Source organism: Lynx canadensis, chromosome C1 (assembly GCF_007474595.2).
Source record: "Lynx canadensis isolate LIC74 chromosome C1, mLynCan4.pri.v2, whole genome shotgun sequence".
Lineage (NCBI taxonomy): Eukaryota > Metazoa > Chordata > Mammalia > Carnivora > Felidae > Lynx > Lynx canadensis.
The window spans coordinates 97,761,250-97,782,302 of NC_044310.1; the positions used below are offsets into that span (position 1 = coordinate 97,761,250).

Consider the following 21,053-nt stretch of genomic DNA (forward strand, 5'->3'; position numbering starts at 1 on the left):
TTAACATATATTTGCACATATTTTCAAGTACTTGGAATGAGTACTATGTGAACAACATAGTAAGTCTAGGGTGTTATCATAAACCAGGGAAGTACATATAAAAATTTGTAGCAGAAAAGGTCTGAATGAATTACTCTTTGCAATGCTAAACAAGGAAGCTGGTGGCAATGAATTGTAATATTTCAGATATAGTAAGGGTGGAATGAGGGTGTAAGTGGTCATGGTGATATGAATTAATGAAATGTTTGAATCATTGAGCATTTGAGACACATCACTGAATACAGAAACTAATCATTATAGTTATGGGTAGAGGCTAAAACTGGTAATTATCTGAATAATAAAATTAATTTATAAAGCTCCTAGAAGTAAACATGGACTATAAGCTCATTGCATTGGTCTTGGTGATGATATTTTGGATCTAACACCAATAGCAAAGGCAACAAAAGCAAAAATAAATAAGTGGGACTACGTTAAACTAAAAAGCCTCTGTGCACCAAAGGAAATACTCAAAATCAACAAAATGAAAAGGCAACCTACTGAATGGGAGAAAACTTTTGGAAATCATATATCTGGTAAGGGGTTAATTTCCAAAATATATAGAGAACTCATATAATTCAATAGTAAACAATCTGATTATAGAGTGGGCAGAGGACCTGTATAGACATTTTTTCAAAGATGATATAGAGGTGGCCAACAGGTACCTGAAAAGGTGCTCAACATCATTAATCATCAGGTACATGCATATCAAAACCATGATGAGATATCATATCACACCTGTTAGAATGTCTGTTATCAAAAAGACAAGAAATAACAAGCATTGATGAGGATGTGGAGAAAAGGGAACTGTTGTACACTGTTGGTGGGACTGCAAATTGGTGCAGCCATCATGGAAAACAGTATGGAGAATCCCCCCAAAATTATAAATAGAACTATTATATGATCAAGAAATTACACTTCTGGATATTTATCTGAAAAAAAATGAAAACACTAACTTGAAAATAAATATGCAATCCCATGTTCATTGCAGCATTATTTACAAGAAGCAACATATGGAAACAACCTCAGTGTGCATGGATAGATGAATGAATAAAGAAAACATGATGTATACCATTTACATTTACAACAACAGGGATGGACCTTGAGGGCATCATGCTAAGTAAAATGAATGAAATGAGTCAGACAAGGACAAATATCGCATGATCTCAATTATATGCGGAATCCTAAAAAAAGCAAAATACAACAACCAGTCTCATAGGACAAATTGGTGATTGCCAGGGGGGTGGGGAGTGGAGGGTGGGCAAAATGGGTGAAGGGGATCAAAAGGCACAAACGTCCAGCTATAAAATAAAATAATGAACAGGATGGTAACTATACTTAAAATACTGTACTGCATATTTGCTATTTGCTAAACGAGTAGATCTTAAAAGCTCTCATCACAAGAAAAAAAAATGTAACTATGTATGGTAAAAGGCCTTAACTAGACTTATTATGTTGATCATTTGACAATACATACAAATATTGAATTATGTTGTAAACCTGAAACTTATACAAGGTCTTATGTCAATTACACCTCAATTAAAAAGATAAAAAAAATGATAAAATAATTTATAAACTATCCCTGATACTTGTATACTAATACTGAAAGGGCTGAAGTTCTTTTAAAAATGTTTTTTTTTTGAGAAGCAAATGTTCCTGATAAATATTTAGAAGTTAAACATTGCTTTTAAAACACATCAAGTAGTGTATATTTGTTTTGCCTTATTTCATTGTAAGGTTTCCAGTAGAGTGTCAGTTCTTTTGAGACATAATTTGGAGCCTGTTTTTGGAATATTTTATAATCAAATAAATGAATTTATCATGCTGGAACTATTATTCTTTGGTTCACGGATTAAAATTCATAGACACAGGGCCTATTCTTTTAAGAAATAAACAAAACTCTATGTGACATGACTTGCAGATTTTATCATGAATTCTTCCCAGTAGTAGATAAGGTCCCTTGAAGAATTCAGCAGATATAGTAGTTGTGAAGTCAGAAACGGGATGTGGACTAAGATGCCAAGAAAGGTGGAAATGTATACTGTGCTACGTTAATGTGCAAGCAGAAATGGGCAGGACAGAGACCAGAGCCTAGAGTCACGTAAAATAGGTGAGTTAGAGGAGGTGTTACCAGAAGAATTGGAGGTTAATGGTGGAACATGCCTCTGTAGAGATGCCTTACAGGGATGATACTATGAGCCTGGTAGCCAACAGACTTTGTTTACGTAAGTGACATTAAAAAAAATCATAGTGAAGTTATTTATGTATCTTGTTCAACTACATGAATTTTGATTGAGTTTCACCTCGCTACTAACTGGCTTAGCTATGAGAACTTGAACCAGGAGTAGTATTTATTGGTGTTGCAGTTTTTTAAGCCAAAACATCGAGAGGGTTGGACTAGATGACTTGTATACATATAACACTGTACCGATCTGAATTATTATCAACATTTCTAATTGGATTAACAATTATTTTGTAGGTAACGCAGAGATAAACTTCAAGTTGAATTGTTATAACACCTGTATTAATGACGTTTGAATTAATGACGGTTTTTCCTTTCCTGTACATATTGCTTAGTAGTTTCTAGAGACCCAGTGTTTTGTAACCAAAGTGGGAGAATGTCAAATTTAATCAAGAAAACAAAATATTTATTAAGTAAACAATAAGGAACTCTGGGAGAGTGTGACCTGAAGGTCCCAAAGAACTCTATCCCTGATGATCTGGTTATTATTTGATTTATGTCAAATAATAACTGCCCTTGTTTTGACCTAAGAGAGGATTGTCTGGGAAGTTTGTCTCTGAGATAGAGCTGAAGCGTTGCTCTGCAGAGTGTCTGGAGCCTAAGTGTATGCAGAGTGCCCCCCTCTCCACTCCTTGATAAATAGGGAGAAGGTCCAATTTGCTCCAGCTGGAAAGTTGAAGTCCTTGTTAAATCTATCTATACTCGTTCTGCGAGGAAAAGGACAATCTCTAGTAATATCATTTAACTGTGAGTATTTTGTCTTCTTTCAAAACACAAAATTTTATAATTTTATGCTGTCTAAATTAAATATGAATATTAATTTTGTTGGCAATTTAAACTATTATTAAACTGGAAGGTGTTAAGGGTATTTTTGGAACCCTTTAGTTTCCATCATCATTAATTTAATTTTTGCAAAGCAAATAAGCCAATGTTGTTGCTATGATAGTCAAACTATAAAAAGCATTTGCTCCTTGAAAACAAGAAACTTAAGTAGCTTATACAGTGGTTTGGTTTTCCCCTGAAGAATGACAAGGCAATTTTGAACCGTGGTTGGACTTCAGGTGACATTCGATGTAATAATGTAAGTTGATTCACAGTGGTATTTACTCTCATATTTAAAAATGAAATGTGTTTTTAATCAAGAACTTATTCTTAAAACACATTTTATTTTTTAAAGCAATAGGTTATATGTAAATTGAAGGCAACTTGAAATATATTGTGATAGGGGTATATTCAGGGAATTACACCTCTGTTCAAAATGCTGTGATGATATTTATAAACATTCTTCCAGATTATGGAAGTAGACACAAACTGTATTTCCACATCTCTGAAGTATACATTAAATTCATAGCCATGAATTTTCTAAACATTTAGTCTGTTTTCTCTTTCTTAAGCTGTAAAAATTACTTGACATGATATTAACTAAATATGTTTTTTCATTTAAAACTATATATGGAATTGTAGGATTCCTTTTATATGAAATGTCTAGAATAGGCAAATACATAGACACAGAAAGTGGATTGGTGGTTGCTAAGGATTGGCGGGGGGGAGAAGAGAATGAGGAGAGACTGTTTATGGGTATAGGATTTCACTTTGCAGTAATAAAAATGCTCTGCAATTAGATGGTGGTGATAGTTGCACACTCTGAGTATTCTAAAAACCACAAATTGTACATTTTAAAAGGGCGAATTTTATATTATGTAAATTACATCTCAAAAAAGCTGCATGATAAAACTATATGTGAAGACTTCACAGTGTAAAATCCTCCAAGTATTCGAAGGTTAAAGGACAGATCCTTGTAAAGGAATCCAGAAGCCTTAATTTGTGCTGTTATTCAAATATATTCTTTTCATTTTCTTTGGTTCCAATAAACTCAGAGAATTTTGGATCAAAGAAGTTCTGCTCTGAAAAACCTTTTTATAATTGTGTATCATACAGCACTATCATTCCTTTTTTTCTAGTAGAGGCTACTCTGAAGAGTAAAATGTTTTTCTTATGAAGCTATCTACTTTTCAGTGATATCAGTTTTATGCAATGCATTATTCATGATTCAAGTGACCTATTGCAAGAGTGAAAATGTAAAAACCGTGCCTTTCACGTGTCACTGTAGTTCTCCGGAGTCAATATGTTTTTCCTGTTAAAAGTTCTAGCTACGTGAAGATTTCCTACACATGATTTAGGGTTAAGGCAGAGGAGATGCAAATTCATTTCTGCAATTAAGCATCTTTTCAGGTAAATAGCTATTATAATCTGTGGAAAGTACAATCTTTTAATAAAGTTATATTTGTTCTAGAAAGAAAATACAGACTTTGCCCATGCCAAATTGATCCTCTTGATAAAAGCTTCTCTCTTAACTAAGTTATTTTTGTTTTTAAGTAAATATTTACTAGGAAAGATAACAAAACAGAATCACGCCAGGCCTATTGTAACTTTTAACAGGATAGGAAGTCTTTGATTACATACCTTTCTCTATGTTATTAATAATTTACTTAAGTGATCTTAAACTAATTGTACGAACACTGCATTTCTGAAAGCTTTTATTTACTATGTATACATATTAAAATACTTCTATTAAACATCTAAAAGGCTGAAGAAAATTAGTGAAAAATTTTATGTAGAAAATAATACAACATTACTGTGAGCATTTAGAGAGATGAATATTTCATATTTTAAGAAGCATATTTTTAATCAAAGGCTTATTTATGTATGTTTCATGTATGCCCTGGAATATAACAAGTCCATAAACTGATAAAAACAGGTTTACTTTAGATAATATTTTTGGGTGTTTATTTACCAGCATTGGAAGGACTGGATTTTAGAACATCATCGTTTGTGATTTGAACCCTGATAATGGCATTACTACAGGATACTTATGTGTGTCTTTGTCAGGATACTACCAGTTTTGATTTAATGTGCTACCTCTGGTTTGTTCTATATTATTTCTCAAACTCTCCCTCAGCAAAGTCTGTATCTAAGTAGTACCAAATACTTTTAAATTTTCAGACTTCTTCAGATATGAAGCCTCATGGCAAATGCAGCAATTTTAAAAGGAGGGTGAATAACAACTTCAAGTTTTCACATTCATTTATAATTTTATGAAATTGAATTGAGACTCCAAAGAGAAGTTTGGAAAGAACTGAACAGGATCATTGCTAAAAGGGACCACACAAATTAAATGGATCGCATTCAGAATTGTTTTTTCTATGGAGGGCCAATTGACCTGTTGCAATATAGGAAACACAGAAGTGTATGCTGACTGATCATACTGATTTTAGTCCTGACTTTTCAAGGAAGGAAAACTTCATATCAAAGTTGCACTTATTTGGGGGCACTGCTTTTGCTTCATCTCTTCCATCCAATGCTCATTCTACTGACTGCTATGCTGTCAGAAGACTGGAGATTCAAACGCTTTTAAAGGAGCATACATTCTATTAGATGATAAAGGGGACACATTTCAGAATATTACTATTTGAACTGTCTTCGTGGACATAGAAACCTTAGCCATGAACTCGTCACATGGGTAATAAATCCAAGTGAAAGATTTTTCAATATAAGCTCAGAGACTGTCTCAGAAGTTGGTCACATAAATTTTCTGGCATGATTTAAAACCCCAATTTCTCCTTTTTTGGTTCTTTTTGAAGGTGAAAACTGTCTTTATCTTCCAGTAGAGAAGATAAAGCTGTAAGATACGATGGACTCTAGGGTGAACTTTATTTTCTTCCAATAATTTTCAATCTCTTAAACTGTGATTTCCTGTTTAAGGGTATTTAAATTTTTGGAGTTCCTTTCTAGGAAATAACAAAAATAAAGACTTTTTTTTCCCCTTAAAGGATAGCCTTAGATTTTGAATAATTTTTCTTATAACAGCTTATGATTTTTAGGCTTTACTATTAAAAATAAAACACTTTCTCCAGTAATCCATAAACTTTCTTTAATAAATAAAAAAATAAAATTTTAGTTAAGCAGAACCAAAATTAATGTTTTAATGTTTAGCATATCATAGGACTATGAAAAATATTTATAGAGGACTTAGAAGATAAACACAAGTGCTATGAAAGGCATTTTTTCTTACTCTTTAATTTCCTTCATGAAGAAGTCTCATTTTTCTTCCTAGTTCCTCTAAATTTAGAACAGTGAAATCTTGAACCTATTAGAATAGAGATTATGAGAATCAGTTATTAAGACAAGAAGTGTGCTGGATTTTACATACATTAATTAAACTCTCCCAATAATTTTGCCAGGAGGGTTTTATTATTTTTCTTCTACAAATGAGGAAACTAAGGTTTAGGGAGGTTTAATAAATGACCCATAAGTAAGTGGTGAAGGCAGTGTATGAAGCCTGACACCAAAGCTTGGTACACTTTCAAAAGCCACATTAAAAAAAAAAAAAGCCACATTATTACCAAGGTTTAATGAGTTATTTGTAAAGAGCTGAACAATAAGAAATTGGCAAAATTAGGGATGCCTGGGTGGCTCAGTCAGTTAAATGTCCAACTTTGGCTTGGTTCATGATCTCACGTTTCATGGGTTCGAGCCCCACTTCGGGCTCTGCGCTGACAGCTCAGAGCCTGGAGCCTGCTTTGGATTCTGTGTCTCACTATCTCTCTGCCCCTCCCCTGCTCATGATCTCTCTCTCTCTCTCTCTCTTTCAAAAATGAACATTAAAAATTAAAAAATATATATGTATAAAGAAATTGGCAGAATTAATAATTTGGCGTTTAGAAATTGAAAACTCACTATTTTTCCAATTAAAGTATAAATGTAGATGTCTAATTTTAGTATAAATTCTGCTAACTCCTCTTTTTGAAAAATAGTACTGTACTTTTATAAAGTCATGCTGAGTTGATAATCATGCTTTCAGATAGTCTACAAAAGTTTTATTTCCTTCAGGCTCTATTTCAGCATTCACTGATGAGCAAGTGAGAATTGGACCAGAGAATGGCAAATACTTGTGTTACTACATCTGATGGGTACTGTCTTGCTGAACCAGTGCAGTACTATGGTATGTAGACAAATACAGTATAATAGTCAATAAAACATTTTTGTGTGTGTGTGTAATATTGGTTAATAGGGTTTTTTAAAAAAGAAATAAACAAGTAAACCAAAGACTTTAAATTATTCTCAACAAGAGGAATTAAAATAAAAAACTTAATAAAAAATTATTCCCTCTACGAGAATATAATTTAAAAAATCAGTAATATTAAAATATTGTAAGCCAGAATCAATTGTAAAAGGGAAAAGCCAGCGTGCTTGGGTAACTCAGTCGGTTGAGCATCAGACTCTTGATTTTGGCTCAGGTTATGATCTCACAGTTCATGGGATGGAGCCCTGAGTTGGGCTTTGCGCTGATAGCTAGGAGCCTGCTTGGGATTCTCTCTCCCTTGCTCTGACCCTCGTCCGTGTGCCTGCGGGAGTACTCTCTCTCTCTCAAAATAAATAAACTTTTTTAAAAAAAAAGGAGGGAAAATCAAGATAGTACAAAATTGTATTTAATTTTTAAAATGTGAATTAACATGCACATTAGAAGTTGTTTTAGGAGTTAGTTGTAGCTAGTTCATATGCAATTTAGTAAATGTAGCTCAGAGTGCTATTCAATATACTTGAAATTTTAATCTTGATATAAGATTTTTATCAAAGGGAAAGAATTAGACACAGAATGCAGGATATGACAGGAATTTTCTCCAAAAAGAGTAAGGCTATAATATAAATTTATTTTAGGGGCAGTTTTCTTGTTAGGGGTAAGGTTAGGGTTGAGATTTCAACTCGGATTGCCATGACAATGGAACATCAGCCAGTATTCTACAGTCTTTTGACACTCAGTCAAGAAGGGCCTTCTTCTTTTAAAAAAAGTTACATTGTTTTTACTGATAACCTTTCTTTTCATATCAGGTGGTCATTAGTATTTACTCAACACTTAGCATTAGATTGAATGCTCTAAGATTGCAAGTGACTTATGTGAGTTAGTTAATGAAAATTATAATGTTTACTGATCTTGGTAGAATTTTGAGGTTAATCACCTGGTGATTCAGCATCAGGAAAAGTACAAATATTGCTAGTTACAGACATAGGGCACTCAGTACTCCTGGATCCATTTGGAGCCAATTTTCTGGATTTAGATTTAACAATTTTGCTGAAAGTGAAAAGTAAGTTGGTGTTTGGGAGCTTCTGATAACTATAATACTGATATTCATTAAGCATTATTTTGTATTTTATGTTTTATGTTTTATATTTGCTTTTGCATACCATCTTTTATTTATCCTTACAGTAACCCTTTGAGGTAGGTGAACTTATCACCACATAATTGCTAGTTAGAACTGTTAGTCAACAAAACACAAAAGAAACTAGTAATTTAAATCAGGCCTATGAATTGCAAAGGAGAGTGTTAAGGTATATTAAATGGGGAGTTCAAGTAAATAATATTTTTTTAATTTATTTATTTATTTTGAGAGAGAGAGAGAAAGCACGAGTCAGGGAGGGGCAGAGAGAGAGGGAGAGAGAGAGAATCCCAAGCAGGCTCCACGCTGTCAGCACAAAGCCCAACACGGGACTTGAACTCATGAACTGAACTCATGAACTGTGAAATCATGACCTCAGCTGAAGTTGGACACTTAACTGACTGAGCCAGCTAGGAGCCCCAGAAAAAAAATTTTTCTTTGCTTGAAATAACCAGGTAACTGGTAAAATTGTATTTCAGGTTGGTATTTTGGGGAGGTGCTAATTTATGAATTCATCTCTTTGTTGGCCTGACTGCACTGCAAACGGTTATATCCACAATAAGGGAAATGCATACGGTGGGGAAAACCTTCTTTCATTCCAAACTTTGGGAAATACGCATTTGTATTTAAGACGGAGGCTGGAGTTGGTATGCAGGCCATTAGCAACAACTGCCCTTTCTCCCAGCTGCTGGGCAACCTCTGCATACCACTGGGACGGCAGCGCTTACGATGCATTGCAATACAGTTTACTGCCTGCTCCTCATGCTGGACAGCAAGTCCCTGGGATGTAGTGGACATGTTGAACTGTTTGTTGAGCATAAAACTCTTTGACCTTTGAAAACAATTATGAAATTTTGACTTTTTACCATTTGTTCTTTGTTTATGCTAAAAACACCTAGATATTCTGCCAGAGCAAATCAGTTATCAGCTGTACGACACTGATTTTCAAGAATCGCCTTTTTGCCAGTATTCTACCGTCCAGTTGCCAACAGCTCTACAGTCCCAATCTTTACAAAGTCATTTCAACACTTGCAGCTTGGATCCACAGTTCAGTGGTGGAGAATGTGGACTTGTTTCCTGTGAAATAAATAAACCCACTTATGTGGTTGACCATGATGTTGAAGATGGATACTCTGGAATAAAAAGGTCCAGACTAACTCATTCTTCTATGCGAATTAAGAGACAGGAAGACCTCTGTGTAGTTTGTGGTGATAAAGCATCAGGATATCATTATAATGCACTTACTTGTGAAGGTTGCAAAGGTAAGGATAAAGTTAAAACGAAACTGAAGTCCTAGTGTTCACTGACGAGACATGAAATTTTAGGCCTGTAAGAATAGCCTTACTTTTTATTTATTTTTTTTTTTTTTAATTTTTTTTTTCAACGTTTATTTATTTTTGGGACAGAGAGAGACAGAGCATGAACGGGGGAGGGGCAGAGAGAGAGGGAGACGCAGAATCGGAAACAGGCTCCAGGCTCTGAGCCATCAGCCCAGAGCCTGACGCGGGGCTCGAACTCACGGACCGCGAGATCGTGACCTGGCTGAAGTCGGACGCCCAACCGACTGCGCCACCCAGGCGCCCCGCCTTACTTTTTAAAGTGTGAAAAAGAAAACCAGGGGGACCCATTGATGTATTTAAAGGTGATCCATCTGTGGCATAAAAGACATGAAAGTGGAATGTAATAAAGTTTTGATTTAGTTTTCATTTTTGATGAAAACTTTTACATTTAAATATTCAATATTTATATAATAGCAGGAGGTTTCTGTGTTCCTAGATGAATCTGATACTGGAATGGAAAATGACTTTTAAAACTATCTGAATGGTAACTAATACATCTTCTCATACAGCTGGTATAATTCATGCATTAGAAAGGAATTCGAAATTAAATGACTTCTATGAGTCTATTTTAATTCTTTTGGAATGCTTTTTTGAAAACAAATGGGAAGTTTGCAAGCAAAGATCATTATTGACAATGAAATTTTCAAAAAGTGAAATAGCCCTTGATGAAATTTCGAGGTATTAAAACACTTCTGCACTATTTTTATTTACAAATGCAATGTTGAGACAGACCTGGAAATGCTTAGGCCAATGCAGCTAGGTAAACATATCTATTAGAAGTTCACGGTGAAGACTTACTGTCAGAATCTCACAGCATACCCCTCACAAAGAACAGCCAAATAAAGACTGTGGGAAATGAAGTACCAGCTTTGTGAATAGAATAGCTGGGCATGTATTTGCTTACTCTTAAAATGCAGGGCCTTGCTGTTAAAACTAGGTAGAGGATGAGGCATAGTTCTTGAAGACTTCAGCTGACCTTTCTGCTCCCTTTGTTGAATCTAAGTCATGAAACTCTCACTCTCAAGTGTGGCTACAGAAAAAAGGTATGGCAGGCCTCTGAGAGAGGCATTGACATGGCTTATCAACTTTACTGCTTGGAATGGATTAAGAAGGTAGCAGGGGTGACTACAGAGAAATGGGAAATAAAAGAGGAAATGGGAAGGGGGACTGCTATGCATGGATTTAGGAAATGAAAGAGAAAATATAGATACCTCCACCAAAACACCCACACACATAACACAGCCGACTCAATGTCTCAGGCCAAATAACTTAAAAATATTTTCTCACCTGTGGGGGTGCTAAAAAAGGAAGGACAGGGGACTAAGTTTCGAAGAATATCTCTTCCTTTATGGGTTGAGGTGGAAATGTGAGGAGAGCAGAAAAGAGGTTTCACCTGAGCACATATTCTTTCAAAGGCAGCTAGAGAGATGCTTCATGGAATCTTGATAGTCTGCAGAACATAGTTATAAAAATGCTTTAGATGATATAGCATAACCATAGTAAAATAGATAAAATAAAATCTTAATGTGTTGGAGCTATTTAGTTTAATTTTTGGATGCGATTATTGAAAGGAATACCCTTGGAATAGAATATTATCAATCATGAGGGAATATAAATGTATATCAAACCAAACCTTCTTATTGATAGAAAAACACATTTTATTGAAATAATTTTATTTTGATCATTTTACTAGGAAGGTATATATTAATAAAAAACAACTAAAAATACCTAATCGTAAGTTTTAAAAGTAGTTTTTCTTGTCATTAGGTTTTTTTCGACGTAGCATCACCAAAAATGCAGTATATCATTGCAAGAATGGTGGCCACTGTGAAATGGACATGTACATGCGTAGGAAATGTCAAGAGTGCAGACTAAAAAAGTGTAAGGCAGTAGGAATGTTGGCAGAATGTAAGTATTATTGTGGATTTGGGGGGCTCTTTTTTTGAGGGGGATTTTAGTTTTTCTTATATTCCTGACAACTTAATGCATTCCTCAGATTGTCATTTTGAATTGTAACATAGTTATCTAGATTTAAGCTATTTCTCTAGCAACTGATAAATTAGGACGACCAGTAACCAATCTAGGTAATTATTTCCATAAAGCCCGTTCTATACTATATTGCTGTAATTTTGCCAGTAATCATATGTTCTTAACTGGAAATCCTTGTACTGCCATATTACTTAACCTAAAGTTATATAATGTATCTATAAAGAGCAGAATTTTATTTAAAAAAAATTTTTTTTTTAATGTTTATTTATTTTTGGGACAGAGAGAGACAGAGCATGAACGGGGGAGGGGCAGAGAGAGAGGGAGACACAGAATCGGAAGCAGGCTCCAGGCTCTGAGCCATCAGCCCAGAGCCCGACGTGGGGCTCGAACTCACGGACCGCGAGATCGTGACCTGAGCTGAAGTCGGACGCCCAACCGACTGAGCCACCCAGGTGCCCCAAAAGAGCAGAATTTTAAATTGGTAGTTCCCCTTCTTTGGTCTGGTATCTTTACAAGCCTACACGATACCATGATAGGGAAGTAGAGCCTACTAACAACCCATAGGTGTCAAAACCCAACTCAACAGGCAGAAGAGTACCTAAGCTGTTTGGGTTCCTTGTATGTTCACTGAGTTTTTAGCTGATAACTTACATGATGTCATTTAATCCTCAGAGTAGCACTAAGATTTTGGCATTATTTCCTCAATTTCTCCTATTTCCCAGGGCTCAAAATCTCATGGTGATTTCAAAATTTCATTTTTCTTAGTAAGGTACTATCAAGGTTTTCTTCTCATGTCTAATCTTGCACAAACTCTTATCATCTTGCACTTATACTATTATACTAATTTTATGGCTATTTCTTCATTTTCTGTTTTTTAGTTCAATCTACCTTCCACTGCTATAATATTCTTCAATTTTTATTAAGTTACATTCTTGTTCAATAAATACCAATGCAGTATCCTGTTTATTTTATACAGCTTATTATTATAAAGTCCAAACTCTTCAAAGTTTTTGAGCGAAAGGATTCCTATTTAAGATTCTAGGGTTGGAGAAGATCTTAAGGTTATCCTGTCCAGCCTGAATCCTTTACTTTATCCCTGTCTTGAGACTGCTCGGGCTGCCATAACAAAATACCATTTTCTTGTCTTGTTAGGAAAAAATTGACTTAGCTCATTTGAAAAATCACAAAATATTCTCTTGACCTTATATAAAAATCAAAGAAAAAAGCTCATGGATAAGGTAGTTAGTTCAACTGCTATACCAATTGATATTTTATATTACTTCCAAGATCTAATTAATGTGTATATTTCTCTGACATAAAAAGGTCTAAGCTTATAGTTTGGAGATGCAAAATTAATTTTTAATTTATGTCTAGGCTATGTATTTTTTTTGATGTTTATTTTTTGAGACACAGTGCGAGTGGGGGAGGGGCAGAGAGAGAGGGAGATGCAGAATCCGAAGCAGGCTCCAGGCTCTGAGCTGTCAGCACAAAGCCTGATTGATGTGTGGCTTGAATTCATGGGCCATGAGATCATGACCTGAGCCGAAGTTGGAAGCTCAACCGACTGAGCCACCCAGATGCCCGTAGGCTAACTATGTATTTTTAAGTAGAAGGTAGTGATGGAAGGAAAAGGAGAAAGTAATGTAGTAAATTTAATTGCTGCTTGCCATAAAAGAAAGATTCTGTATCCAGTATAAGACAATTTTCATCAAATCCTAGAATGTTATTTGCCATACCTAAAACATTTTATATGAATTTTGTAATATCACAGGTTTGCTCACAGAAATCCAATGCAAATCAAAGAGACTTCGAAAGAATTTTAAGCAGAAGAATAGTTTTTCCTCTAGCATCAAAGTGGAAGAGGAAGTAGACAACAAGCTTGTATCATCCACCACTAGATCTGGAAAAGTGGCAAGACTCTTCTTATAAAATTTCTTGTTTCTTTAATGATGACATGATGTCTTGTTTAATAAGAATTCATTATAGTTTTCCTCCCTCCCCCATGTTTTCTTACAGATTAAGGAGAGCATGGAACTAACTCACGAGGAACATCAGCTCATTAAGGACATTATGGCTGCTCATCAAAAATACACAAGTCCTTTAGAGGAAACAAAGATGTTTGTATGTGTTCATTATTGGCAGGAAATAATTTATAACTAATTATGTTAGAAAATAAGAGTGTCAATGTGAAAGTTAAAAATTTAAACTTGTAATTTAAAAGTTAAACATTTTAATTTACTTAAAAGAAAAAAATCTATTAACCTTATTTCTTTTTGCTGGCTAGCTCCAGAAGTATGCAAATCCTGAGCTGAGCTTTTTGCAACTCTCGGAGACCATGGTCCTACACCTACAGGGGTTAGTGGATTTTACCAAGGGACTCCCAGGTAATCACTTCACCTTTGGAAAAAAAATTAACACTTTTTTTTTAATTAAAAAAAATTTTTTTTAATGCTTTATTTTTTATTTATTTATTTAAAAAAAATTTTTTTTTTCAACGTTTATTTATTTTTGGGACAGAGAGAGACAGAGCGTGAACGGGGGAGGGGCAGAGAGAGAGGGAGACACAGAGTCGGAAACAGGCTCCAGGCTCTGAGCCATCAGCCCAGAGCCTGACGCGGGGCTCGAACTCACGGACCGCGAGATCGTGACCTGGCTGAAGTCGGACGCTTAACCGACTGCGCCACCCAGGCGCCCCTAATGCTTTATTTTTTTGAGACAGAGAGAGACAGAGCATGAGCAGGGGAGGGGCAGAGAGAGGGGGAGACACAGAATCTGAAGCAGGGTCCAGGCTCTGAACTGGCAGCACAGAGCCCGACGTGGGGCCTGAACTCATGGACTGTGAGATCATGACCTGAGCTGAAGTCGGACGCATAACCGACTGAGCCTCCCAGGCGCCCCAACACTTTTTTTTTTTTTAAGTTTCCTATTTTAAAGGAAGGGGACCATTTAGGAAAACAAAAACCTCTATTTTTCCAGCAAAGCTGGTGGGAATGGTTCATTTTGTCTGCTTTAAACAATCAGGTAGTTGAAAGTATAAATATTTTAAAATATTCAAATGACTCCAAGGACTTAGGAGCAAGAGAAATAATATGACTGTATCTTTTAACTTTAGCTAAAACATGAAACAAACAAAATTGCCGGTACAGTATGAGAAAATCAAGGTACAGTTGGCCAAAACTTACCTATCTACATATACAGATAACTCACTGTAAAAATAAATTCTTTGAGGCTAAACTATGTTTGATTTGCTCTTGCCATATGAAAGTATTATTATCTAGTTCTGATGAAAGTGCTCCAAAATATTATCACGTGGAATCAAGAATTTTATTTAGATTTGAAGTTACAAATTGTGATTATTCTAAGGAAACATTTAGGATTTATATTATAACTAAATGGATAGTTAAAAATACTAAATCTTATACCTGAAAATTATCTTTTCATTATTGATTTCAAACAATTATGTGATCTTTTGTTAAAGGATTTGAAAATTTGACAACTGAGGACCAGACAGCATTACGTAAAGGATCAAAAACTGAAGTGATGTTTCTTCACGGGGCCCAACTTTACAGCCTGAAAGAATGTCTTTCGTCAGCTTCTGAAAGTAAAAAAGTCCGGCCAACATAACCTTACTGTTAACAGTTACTATTAAATACAGCAACAAAGTATACAACATTGAGTTATTTTTCTTATTATATTTTTGTTTTACTAGTTAGTGTAGTAATAAGAATTTCGTAATAGCTTTTCTAATTCATTGGTCTAGCTTTTGCTTTTCTTTTAAAGTAAACCATTTTTATTATATGGCATCATAAGAAAAATCTTTTTGGAAGGTTTTCTACACAAAATTTATATAAAATCTAAACTATTAATCTCACTTCCTGTTTCAGTAATAAAAATTATAAATCTACCATTTGTTGGGAATGTTTCCTAACAGATTAGAGAGAATGGATTTACTATCTGTATAAAGTTTTTTTCAAATATCAGACTTTATGTTTTCCCCTGTTACTAGGTACTATGAGAATATCATATCATTCAGATCACTCACTGAATTGTCACAATCAGAGTGTTAATAGAAGTGTTATTTATTCTATGGAAACCTTTTGCAATGAAGACTGTCCTCCTACTACACTGACTGGTAATATTACATATCATACAAAATATAATGGGTGGAAAAAATTGGTCAGATACAATGTTTTATTTTATTATTCTGCTTTAAGAAAAAATGATAATGACAATATGTTTGATTCTGCACTATGTTCTGACGAAAATACATTTGATATTAATCTTTTTAGGTATTGCTGAAGAATTTATTAACACATTGTTTTACTTCTACAGAAGAATGAGTGAGCTTAATATTACTAATACTGAATATGCTCTGCTTGCAGCAACAACTGTGTTTTTTTCAGGTAAAAACCATTCAAAAGTAAAAATTTGGATTAAGTTTGGCAATCAAATCATGATGTCTGTGGTTATTACATTATTCACTGATGCCAAATGTAACAATTTTGTTTCATCAAAATCTCTTTCTCCTTGAGAGAATTCTCTTTAGCTTACAAACATGCTATAATTTCTTGCATTTCAAAAAACGCCTTCTTGACCTATAATCCCCTTTCAGCTGTTCTCCCATTTCTCTGTTTTACTTTACAGAAAAAAAAAAAACTTTTTGAGTTGTCTGTGCTCCTGCCTTTATTTCTCTCATTTACTCATGAACCCACTGCAGTCAGATTTTGTCCCCTTCTTTCCATTCTGCCATAACTTGTCAAGATCTTTAGTAATCTGGCATTGCTGATTCCAGTGGTCAATTCTTAGTCCTTATTGTACTTGACCCATCATCAACTTCATCTGACAGAGCAGATCATTCCTTCTTTCTTGGAACACTTTCATCACTTGGCTTCTGTTGGTCACTCCCTCCCTCTTGGAAAAAAAATTTTTCCCCACTTAATTTCCAGGACATCACACTCTCTTGATTTTCCTCCTCAATGACTGCTCTTTCCATCTCCTTTGTTGACTCCTCCTCATCTTTCACACTGATAAATGCTAAGAGTGTTCTAAGGCTCAGTTCTTTTCTCTTCCATACTCACTTCCCCTGAAATTTCATCCTATCTCATGGTTTTGAACACCATCTACATGTTAACAACTCTCAAATTTTTTTATCTGAGAGAGAGAGAGAGAGAGAGAGAGCGTGTGTGCGTGGGAGAGTGAGTGGGGGAGGGGCAGAGGGAGTGAGAACTTACGCAGTCTCCTTGCTGAGCCTGAGCTGAGTATGGAGCCTGATGTGTGGGGCTCAATCCCATGACCCTGGGATCACAACCTGAGCCAAAATCAAGAGTTGGATGCTCAACTGACTAAGCCACCCAGGCGACCCAGCCAATTCCCAAATTTATATACCAACTTGGACTGCTCCCCTAACTCCACTAAATAGCCTACTCAAGATTTCAACCTGCAGTAAGGCATATCAAATTTAACCTATCCCAGGATGAACTCCTGATCTCTCCCCGATCCTCCTATATTCTTCCTCCATCTTTACTAAATGGCATCTCCATCCTTCAAGTGGCACAAACCAAAAACCCGTATCAAAAAGGCAACATCTCCTGTTGGCTCTAGCCTCAGAATATATCCAGAACTCAACCATGTCTTACTGTTCTGTTCCTGCCACCCTAATTCAAACTAGTGTCCTTTTTTGCTTTCCTGTTTCTGCCCTTTCCTCCCTAGGGTCTAGTCTCTATATAGAGACCAGAGTTATTCTTTTAAAACATAGGCCAGATCATTTCACTTCTCTGCTCATAACCCTTTCATGGTTTCCTATTCTACATAGCTTAAAGCCCAGTTTTTTCCATTATTGCCTACTACTATTCCTTTTGCTTACACCACCACAGCCACATTTTTTTTTCCCACATTACTTTTGATACATTTTGTTACTTGAAAATGTCAAGCAGTCTCCTGCCACAGGTTGTACTGTACTTGACAAATATCCTTGGAAAGCTATTTCCCCAGAATAGCTACATGCCTCCCTCCTTCATCTTGGATCTCTGCTAAATGTCATCCTATCTCTGATTATCCTTTTAAAAATAGCTAGTGTGCCTCCCCCCCTAAATTCTTATCCCTTTCTCTGTTTGTCTCTGTAACACATACCATTGTCATATTATATTTTTTATTTAAAATGTGTATATGTCTCTTTTCTCATCCACTCCTCCCAAACTCAGGATATAAGCTTAATGAGGGCAGGAAATTGTGTCTGTTTATGTTCACTGCTGTATCTCTACCAAAATGCCTGGATAAATAATTGTTGCCTAAGCATTAAGAAATTCTTGGTTGGTTCTTATTTTTATAACTAGGTACTTAAGAAGCTTAACCTTTTGGGGCACCTGGGTGGCTCAGTCAGTTAAGCGTCTGACTTCAGCTCAGGTCATGATCTCACTGTCCATGAGTTTGAGCCCCGTGTCAGGCTCTGTGCTGACAGCTCAGAGCCTGGAGCCTGCTTCAGATTCTGTGTCCTTCTCTCTCTCTGCCCCTCCCCTGCTCATGCTCTGTCTCTCTCTCTCTCTCTCAAAAATAAATAAAAACATTAAAAAAATAAAAAAATAAAAAAAAGAAGCTTCACCTTTTACTTATTGTTGACCTGGAGGAAATTAATCTTTTTAAGTTTCAAGTAAGCTTGAAACTTGCTTTTATATTCTTACAACCACTTACTGACCTTTCTCTTCCTACTTGACTTCTCTACATCTTAAGAAGCTTGTCCAAAAAACAGCGGTAATAATAGAATTTACCTCATAGTGTACTCTGAAGACTAAATAAGACATTGCATGAAATAAGTTACTTAGTGTAATATCTGGCATATATTAAGGGTTCAGTAAATATTTTCTATTTTTATTATTTACAAACTGTATTGTTTTCAATGAATTTGCTATCTTTTACCACTTTCCAGTGTTCATTAAGATGTATATGATGCTGTTTTTCAGATCGTCCATGCCTTAAAAATAAGCAATATGTGGAAAATTTACAAGAACCAGTTTTACAGATTTTATACAAATATTCAAAAATTTATCATCCAGAAGACCTACAGCATTTTGCTCGTCTGATAGGGAGGCTCACAGAACTGAGGACACTGAATCACAACTACTCAGAAATACTTAGCACTTGGAAAGCAAAGGACCCCAAATTGGCTAGTTTACTCTCAGAGCAATGGAATTTGTATTCACATTGCTGAAATTTTAGAATGTGGTTGTGGTTTGTCTTAAAACTTTCAAAATCTAGATTGTTTATCATTATAGGATGACTGCTTTGAAAAACATAAACAGGATTGCTAGGTTACCAATGTATCAGCATAAAATGGGACATTATCAGTGCTCATCAAATTTTGTGGGATATAGGACCACCACTAGAGGGACATCCAGGATTCTTTTCCAGATTTGACTCAAAAGAAGCAAGGATTATTGTTTGCATGGTTCCTTCTAAAGGGAAAAATGCTAAATAGAGTTCTTTCCTGAAGATGCTCTACTTTTTCCCTTTAGTAGAAAACTGAACGAAAATATGTAGATTACTTATAGACATGAGAAAGGGTATCTAGTGGAAACAATTGTAATCAGAATAAAGGCAGTTTGTGAACCTCATTAATTAGGCCAGATTGATGGATAAAGAACTAACGTTTTAAACTTATTCCTGTTATGGCATTTTATGAATTATTAAAGAGGAACAAAACTTTGTTCAACTCTTGCCTTTTCTTAATGTTTTTTATTTTTTTTATTATTTTTTTTTTTAATTTTTTTTTCAACATTTTTATTTATTTTTGGGACACAGAGAGACAAAGCATGAATGGGGGAGGGGCAGAGAGAGAGGGAGACACAGAATTGGAAACAGGCTCCAGGCTCTGAGCCATCAGCCCAGAGCCCGATGCGGGGCTCGAACTCACGGACCGCGAGATCGTGACCTGGCTGAAGTCGGACGCTTAACCGACTGCGCCACCCAGGCGCCCCTCTTAATGTTTTTTAAAAAGAAATCTTTTATAAGTCTAAATTTAAAAAAATTGTGATGGTAAAATATTGAAAAAAGTTAAAATGACAAATCATTAAAATGGTTTTTAAAAATTTTTTTTTAACGTTTATTCATTTTTTGAGAGACAGAGCGTGAGGTGGGGAGGGGCAGAGAGAGAAGGGGAGACACAGAATCCGAAGCAGGCTCCAGGCTCTGAGCTGTTGGCACAGAGCCCGACACCCGGCTCGAACTCAGGAACCGGGAGATCATGACCTGAGCCGAAGTCGGACGCTTAACCGACTGAGCCACCCAGGCGCCCCTAAAATGTTTTAACACATATTGGGAAATACTGGCACGATTTACTGCTTATTCTGGCAGACAATACTTTGACATTTTTGCCAATATCTTTTGTAGAAAAAAAATGAAGTTCTTAAAAACTGAAATCTTCCCACAAATATTTTAATCCTTGTAAGGATAGGAAGGCTAGCTAGTAAAAATAAATTTCATATGAAATACATGAAATTAATAAATTCTGTGGTGGTATTATTATTTTGAAAGAGTGGGTGTAAGTCTTTCAATACTGTGAATTTAAGTTAATTTGATAGCAGGAGTAGCAGCAGTTTGGTTTTCGATGAAAAAAAAAAGCCCATAGTTAAAATTTTCACATTTATAAAACTTAAAAAAAAAAGACATAGTTGAATTTATATCCTCAACTTCAAAAAGATCTTATTTAAATGTATTAATTATTGCCCCCGGGGGGGGGTATCTTGGGCATAAACCTGGAATCCTCTCTTGGAGGGAATATTCTTTTTTTAAGGGTATCTAGACTCAATTTCCTTAAAGTGTAAAATGAAGGACAACCTGGCTCATCTCTTTCAAAGCTCAAAAAATTTTTAAATTCTAGCAGAAACTCTGATGTCTCATTAAATTTACACAAAACAAAATTGGTTATTTAAAAATATTACTCAAGTCCTTTGGAAAAACATCAATTATAGACATTAGAAAACAAAGTCAAATGTGGTCAAAACGGAACAGAACTCATCTAATTGCTCAAACCTAGGTACTTAGAATCACAATATTTATTGCATTTCCTTGCCCAAGTCTGAAGCTAGGAAGTCATCTTAGACTTCTCTCTTTCACTGCTTACTGTTAAAACAGCCCATCAACTCCTATTTTACTTCTAAATACCTTTTACTTTTGATGCCTCTTCCTCATCTCCAGCTCCACTGTCATGGCTCGGGTCCTCATACTTCACCCAGCCTA

At 35.4% G+C, this 21,053-nt stretch overlaps 1 protein-coding gene across 1 annotated transcript; it reads left to right on the forward strand.

The window, feature by feature from the left end:
* The first annotated feature begins 3,296 nt into the window (after nucleotides 1-3,296).
* Nucleotides 3,297-19,507, forward strand: LOC115521040 (bile acid receptor-like). Its single transcript, XM_030325985.1, has 11 exons — nucleotides 3,297-3,359; nucleotides 7,169-7,280; nucleotides 9,393-9,755; nucleotides 11,601-11,741; nucleotides 13,594-13,733; nucleotides 13,839-13,943; nucleotides 14,107-14,206; nucleotides 15,301-15,423; nucleotides 15,829-15,954; nucleotides 16,112-16,225; nucleotides 18,779-19,507. The coding sequence occupies exons 2-11, from the start codon at nucleotides 7,217-7,219 to the stop codon at nucleotides 19,024-19,026; spliced, it is 1,524 nt and encodes a 507-aa protein (XP_030181845.1). The 5' UTR covers nucleotides 3,297-3,359; nucleotides 7,169-7,216; the 3' UTR covers nucleotides 19,027-19,507.
* Nucleotides 19,508-21,053: the final 1,546 nt, after the last annotated feature.